This window comes from Babylonia areolata, chromosome 2 (assembly GCF_041734735.1).
Source record: "Babylonia areolata isolate BAREFJ2019XMU chromosome 2, ASM4173473v1, whole genome shotgun sequence".
NCBI classification, from domain to species: Eukaryota; Metazoa; Mollusca; class Gastropoda; order Neogastropoda; family Buccinidae; genus Babylonia; species Babylonia areolata.
In genome coordinates, this window is record NC_134877.1 from 49,922,967 (window position 1) to 49,930,623 (window position 7,657).

At 40.9% G+C, this 7,657-nt stretch overlaps 1 protein-coding gene across 2 annotated transcripts in view; it reads right to left on the minus strand.

Annotated features, from left to right (window-relative positions):
- Positions 1-1,414: 1,414 nt before the first annotated feature.
- The window catches only part of LOC143302243 (putative ferric-chelate reductase 1), a 23,563-nt gene continuing 17,320 nt past the window's right edge, over positions 1,415-7,657 (minus strand). For both annotated transcript variants that reach the window (XM_076616840.1, XM_076616831.1), the window contains exons 12-15: positions 6,038-6,137; positions 4,403-4,546; positions 3,417-3,472; positions 1,415-1,934 (exon numbers count right to left, since the gene is read on the minus strand). In XM_076616840.1, the coding sequence (XP_076472955.1) occupies positions 1,842-1,934; positions 3,417-3,472; positions 4,403-4,546; positions 6,038-6,137 (393 nt within the window). In that variant the 3' untranslated portion in view covers positions 1,415-1,841. The remainder of the gene's footprint in view (positions 1,935-3,416; positions 3,473-4,402; positions 4,547-6,037; positions 6,138-7,657) is intronic.

Below are 7,657 nucleotides of genomic sequence, written 5' to 3' on the forward strand. Positions count from 1 at the left end.
GAATAAAGTTAATGAACAGTGACCATGTTTACAGCAAAGACAAAAAAACAACAAACAGATTTGAGATTTGTAGCACTATAGTGTGTTCCTGAAAATTCTTGAAAAATTCAGTTTATTCCAGATTTTATTCCTGATTTTTACATCACCAATGTTTAATGTTTTCAATGAAGTTTCCAGTCAATAGTAGCATGCTGCTGTGGGCATTTGTTGGGCTAATACAGGCCCATACTTAGCCAAGACACAACATGATCAGCTGTCACCCCAAATATTTTGTTACAAGGTTGTATAATAGTATCATGACAGAATGGAGAAGTCCTGATTCATGTGTCTTTATTCACACACACTCAATCAGGTACACACATATACATGTACACACTCATGTGTGCGCACACATTCACACAAACACACACATGCACATATGTAAACGCTCATTCATTCAAACACACCAGCACTCCCTCAAAACCATCTTCAAAAACACAGCTTCTCACCCATCAGATACAGCAGTTGTGTGCAGAAACAACAAAACTGAGTCTGAAAATAAAATCATTTTTACTAATTTTCTTTTTAGACACATTATACAGATAGTGTCGTTGTGCCCAGAATAAAAAAAATGACAACAGGATATAACACAAGAAAGAAACCACCTTCCATCGAGTGGAATACATAGCAAAGAGCATGGCATCCCTCAGACATCTGTCTGAACAGTCACAAATGGGTGTATATGTGATCAGATGCGTAGGTTTAGGTAGTTTCCATACTACTAGTATGTAGATATTTTTATTTCTAATCTTGCTACTGCAAGTGCAAATACAGCTGCTATTAATATTAGTGCTGCTGCTAGAACCATCACTGCCATCACCATTTATAGTATTTTACATCTGATACTGCTTACTGTCTTTGCTTTTATCACAACCACTGCTACTGTGGACTACAATGAATGATGTGCTTAGATTTATAGAATGCTTTCATTTTAAGATATTGTATGCTCACAGATGCAACCAATAACCATAAACAGGTGTGTCTGCAAGTTTACTTGTAATGTTCAAATTATGTGCTCACACACTCCCACATGCACCCTTACCCCCTACTCCCCCCCCCCCCCACTTCTAGTGATAAAAGAAAAATTGACTGACAGAAAAAATCATGTTCACTGTAGAATTGAGCCTCAAAAATATGTTTCACCTTCAAGAGTAAAACTTCAGTCAAGTGTGATTTTCGTAAAACGTAGATGAAAGATAAGGCCGTCTGTAGCTATTTTATTTTTTCTCAGCATCTTTATTTTAAACAGAAAATAGGTTGTTTGTAACCAAAGGTACTGTAGTGTGGGTGAGCGTGGTGATATATGTGTGGGTGTGCATATATGCGCAATTAGTCATTCGGATGAGACGATAAACCGAGGTCCCGTGTGCGGCAACAAAAAGGTTGTTCCTGGCAAAGTTCTGTAGAAAAATCCACTTTGATGGGAAAAACAAATAAAACTGCACGCAGGAAAAAGTACAAAAAAACAGGTGGCGCTGTAGTGTAGCGACGCGCTCTCCCAGGGGAGAGCAGCCAGAATTTCACACAGAGAAATCTGTTGTGATAAAAAGAAATACAAATACAAATTCATTGATACATGCATGCAGATGTTTATGTGTGTGTGTGAGAGAGAGTGTGTGTGTGTGTGTGTGTGTGAATTTATGCGACTCTGCCTGTCCATTGTGTGTGTGCATGCGAGTTTACTTTGTGTCTATGCATACCTGTCTGTCTGACCTCTTTTTTTTTCTTCTCTTGTTACTGAGTGCCAGTCTCATGTTGTGATTGTGTGTGTGTGTGTTTCTTGTGATGCTTTCTATTCTCCTTCAGAGCCCGATGATGGCACAGGTAATGGCGATGAAGACTCCCAGAGCGATAAGGACATGCAGTGTGAAGACTGCTTGACGCATGGCATGATACTGTGAACACACACACACAAACATGCACACAATCAGAACCTGTACATTACATCAGCAGCAGCAGCAGCAGCTGCAAGATTAATAGTAGTTGTACATGGTCGTAGTATGATCTAGAGCAGATTTGTTGAGTTAACAGCAGTACTGATAGACCTGATTTATAAGAGTGGATTAAGAGAAACAGGGCTGTCGCTAGCATTACTGCTGTTGGTGGTGCTTTCATTTGTATTGCATTTGTTGGTACAGTTATAGTACATGCATTATTAGTATAACACATTGCAGTGCAATAGATTGCAATGCAACACAAAACAATACAGCTGGATTTTGTGCAAAGCAATACAAGATGTGCAATATAATGCATCACAACACAACACTATTCACTACAAAACGCAACACAATGCAGGTCCATGTAAAAATAGAAAACAGTGCTTGACAACTAAGAGTCAAATGAGCAATAGCAGGAAAGAACGAGGCAAAGCGAAGAGGGAGTGAGGGTCAGAGGGTGCACACACATAGATTCTGAGAATGAGTGGGGTGGATAGGAAGTGAGGAGGGAGATGGTGGGAATGGTGGTGGTAGTTGTGGGGACTGGCTATAAGCTAGCTTAAGAATGGTGGTGATGGTTGTAGGAATATGTCACAAACTTGCTACAGAATGGTGGTTGTGGGAATACACAAGCTTACTAAAGAATGGTGGTGGTAACTGCGGGGATACAACATAAGTTTACTGAAGAACTGTGGTGGTGGGAATAAGCACAAGCTAGCATAAAAATGGTGATGGTGGTTGTAGGAATGCTCCACAAACTTGCTTAAAGAATGGTGGTGGTGGTAATACGAAATACGCCACAAGCCTGCAAAAGAATTGTCATGGTAACTGCAGAAATACACCACAAGTTTACTAAAGAATGGTCATGAGTTGGATGCCTTTTGGAAGATCTACAAGTGTGCATAAGAATGGCAGTGGTAGTTGCAGGAATGTGCCACAAACTTGCTTAAGAATGGTGGTGGTGGTTGTAGGACCATGTCACAAGCTTGGAAAAGGATGGTCTTTATTTGCGGGAATACGCCACTAGCTTGCTAAAGATTGATGGTGGTAGTTGTGGGAATACGACACTAGATTGCAAAGAAAATGGTGGAAATTGGAATTCGCCGCTAGCTGGCTAAAGAATGGCGGAGTCAGTTGCAGGAATAGGCCACAAACTTGCTAAAGAAATGAAGTTGGAAAACGCCACAAGCTTGCTAAAGAGTGGTGGTGTCAGTTGCAGGAATACGCTACAAGCTTGCTTAAAAAAAAAATAAAAAAAAATAAAAAGAAAAAAAAGAGGCTGAAGTTGGAATAAGCCGCAAACTTGCTAAAGAGCGATGGTGGTAGTCTTTGGAATACGTCACAAGCTTGATAAATATTTCAAATCTAGGGTAAAAAAACCCTCACACAGGAGCAGGGAGGGACAGATGATGAAATGATTAATTTTGATTCTTTGCTTACCCCAGCAGCATCGAAACTGCGTGAGAAACTCTGTATGTCCTTGTACACAGCAACCACTGGGAAAAAAGTATCAATATATGAATTTGTACTTAGAGAATGGGGAGAGACATGCGCACAAATACACACATACACACGCACACCCCACAAGCATCTCGAACATAAACCCAACCACTGACAACGCTGTCCCGTAATCCATATCACAACACAGTTCCTTTTCCACCACCCCTATTCCCAGGTTAACTATCACACACAGGTAGAGATAATTTATCCTGGTCTGAACTGTCCCGAGGTAAACGTCTTCCCAAGCTGTCACACTGAAGGAAAGATGGGAGTGGTGTATTTCAGTACTTGTTAATGTGTAGGTTATGGGGGATGAGGTCCAGCTATGTTGAACTTTTAAGGTTCCTTTGCCATTAGAACACTCGTATCGTTCTGATATGTGTTTGAGTCTTTAAAAGTTACTTTGCACCGCCAACTATAATATGACCCATAGCTCTGGAAAATTCCTCATGTCCCCACCTGGAAATTCTGTGCTAGAAATGTCCCCTGTTCTGCTGCTGTATTTGTTTTGCTTTTCCGTATTCTTTCTGTCATCTTTTCCTTTCTAATGTTCTGCCTTGTTGATCCATTTATATGAATCTTTATTCATTTCCAGAAAACCTTGAATAGATAAAGACAATGGAATTGTCTGTGGACCGATATATACAGTTTTTAAGCCCTGATATCTCCCTGTGTGTAGGCACCTTAGCATGAAGATAAGGACCCACTGGAATCGTTCTGCAGACCGATATATATAGTTTTTCAGCTCTGATGATAATTGCTATGTATCTAAAACAAAACAAAAAAACAAAAAAGTGCTCTCTTGAATCATTCTGCGAACCAATGATTCTTTTCTTTTGTTTATTCTTTTTTTCTTCTTCTTTTTTTTTTTTTAGCCTTGATACGGCCCAGTGTGTAAGCAACAAAAGATGAAGATAAGGTCTTACTTGAATCATTTTTCTCAAGGCACTTGGTCACTTCCAGCATCAGGTGGATTAAGGCGTGCCACGCCCCGAAACCGATCACGCAGTATGTCGCAAACTCTGGGATCTTGTCCGACGGCATATTGATGCCGATACCCACTGTCACCACTGTTGAAAATATGTATAAAAAGAAGGAAACATATGGTAATAATGCTTTGCGTATGATGGGGAAAAAGCTGTGCAGTTTGTTGTTTGTTCCTGTGCATTGTATAAGAAATGAGGCATGGTTATTTTGTTTCAAGATGACATTTGGCTTTGCACCGTGCTTTGTGTGAACTTTGCCCAGATAGACTGAGACAGCCATCCTCAAAGTCGTAAACGATCTTCTTCACGCCTTTGACGGTGACTAAATATATCTTCTATCTTTGTTAGATCTTTATGCAGCTTTTGACACTGTTGACCAAGACATACTTCTGTTTAGGCTTCAAAAGGTTTGGCAATTCTGGCACATTTTTTAAATGGCTGAATTATCTCTGCACCCGATCCTAAAATATCTCTTGTCAGTGGCCTCAGGCCCTCTGCATACATTAGTCCTGCTCCTTGCTCACTCTAAATTTTTGAATAACCCTTCTTTTCCTGTGTTTATCTGCTTGGGCACATACGATATTCTGATTTCTTCTTCAGTCGGCAACCTCAGTGTTACATTTGATTATACTCTTTCTTTCAAACAGCATGTAGGCTATCCAATATCTGTAAAGCTGCCTACTTGGAATCAAGAAAAATCTGTTCCATTTGACTGGTCTTGTCTGGGCTTGACTACTGTGACAGTCGCCTGGCTGGTTCACCGAAGTACCTTCTTAAAAATCTCCAAAAGGTCCAGAACAGTGCCGTTAGGTTGGTTTGCAAATCCCCTAGACGGGAACAGTCTCTTCACTGGCTGCCTGTCCAACACGGAATCAGCTACAATCTTGCCTTTATCTGTTTCTCATCTATTTCTGGCACTGCCACGAGATATCTTACAGATATGAACGCATATACATCCCATCTCGGTCAGCTCCGTTCTTCTGATACTCATGCTTCGCATCCCTGCAGTCTGAATAAAGTACTCTGGTAGCGTTCTTTCACTTTTCATGGCCCAAATGTCCGGAACCAATTCCCTGTGCAAATCAGGACCTTCATTTACGTTTTCCCTGAATACTGACGACATTTAACTAATGTAGAACACCAGGCCATTCAGTTCTCATGTATTTCACGTGTGTGTGTGTGTGTGTGTGTGTGTGTGTGTGCGCGTGTGCGCGTGCGTGCCTATTTTTGCAAATCACCCAGAGCCCTGTTAGAGAATAGACGCTATATGAATTAGCATTATTATTATCAGACACAAAGAAAGAAGATTGTGCACGCACAACCCACCCTCTGTCACACCCACTGACGTTCACACACAAGCTAGACTTGAAAGCAAGCACATCCATCCACATGCACCCAACACATGCACTCACACTCATACACACCTATGCATACACAAACATGCCTTCATATCATGCGCATACAATACTTGCACACATACTATATATGCATGCACACACATTCATACTTGCTCAACTGCATACACCAGCAAATATGCCAACACACACACACGCATGCATATTCAAAACAACCAACCTCCTAAAATGTAAGCGCTGGTGCCCACCAGAAAATGCGACCAGTTGAAGAGAGGACGATGCTTGTGGGCATGGTCACAACGAAAAATGGACATGATCGGCTGACCAGAAACAAGACAGATTCTTGTCAATGATCAGGACAACACAACAGCAACAACTTATCGACATGTTTTCAAGATCACCATCATCATGAATAAAAATCTGTTGTACTATTATGAATACTCATTATGTACCTGAACAGCGAAACACTACAAGAACAACAGAATCACAAATTACGTCATATAATAGAGCAAAGACATTAGCTCTGAGTATGAAATTTCACTCCATTCCTGAAAACGTAATATGCTCAGGAAGCCAGTGGGGTAACGGGGATGGTCCTCCGGCAGGAAGCGTGGCCCTTACACAGCGTGTTTTTCGTGCTATGATCAATTATCACTTTTACCAGGGTAAATCGTTCAATGAAAGATTTGTCAGTTCAGTTTGTCGCATTGCTTCTGCTTCAAAGAATTTAAATTTAGGAGATCAACGCTCGAAGATGACCGTTTTGGTCATCCAGTATCTGTTGTTACTCAAGAGGTTATCCAGTAAAGGCCAGTGATTGAGAAGAATCCAAGATTGACCTGTAATGAAACAGAAATTACAACTAACTTTTCATCGGGGATTAACAATGTCATTTTCCATGATCAAGTTGGCGTTGGGGCCACCATAACTTAAATGATGTATGCTGAACAAAAGAAAGATTGGAGCGCATACATGGTCCAAAACATTGACGAAGAAGATCAAATCGCGTTTGGGACATTGCAACTAGAGATGAGACGAAGGTATTTCAGTGTGATCCTGAAATAAAGCGGCATTCAGCAGTCTTCAGGTGAGAATCCACCTATAAAATTTGAATGATCCAAAAGTGCAGGCAAAGAAATGGCTGTGTATTTTTTAAAAAAAAGAAAAAAAATCTAGCCGTAGTCGACATACCACTCGAGGACAGAAAGGCAATGACTTCAGACAAGAATCCCAACCACTGCCCACACAAAATATTTGAAGCATAGTACAGTGAGTGTCCCTGCGGCTGGAACCCACGGTCTCCTGCTGCATCATGACAATGCCTGTGCACACATTGCAGCAGCAGCAGCTTTCTGGTGTAATATGGTGTACAGTTGGTTTTGCATTTCGAATTCCATTGATCTGTCCCATCGTGACTGGTTCCTGTTCCCTTTGGACAAGCGACAGCTGAGGGGAAGGCAGTTCCGAAGTGCTGAAAATGTTCGAGCTTTCTTCGAGGGCGTTATTTTGGGTATACCTATTCAAGGTGGTCGCGTGCCATGGACACGTGGTTTTAAAAGAATGGGAAAATGCTTGAAAGCTGAGGGAGGATAAGTATATATCAAGCTGGAATGGTTAATTTGTGTGTAAATATGCCAACATAGCTGCATTCAGTTGCTTATCAAGCGCCATCGCAATCATTGTCATCCATCCACATTACACGTACTTGATGATAATTGCCTGTTTGAATTAGATTAGTATACTTGTCACAAATAATAGATGAAGATTCCTGTTTCAGCCACGCATATATTGTGTGTATTACTTGTGTCAAAGTTTGAATGTGTCTTTTGTGTAGGCCTAT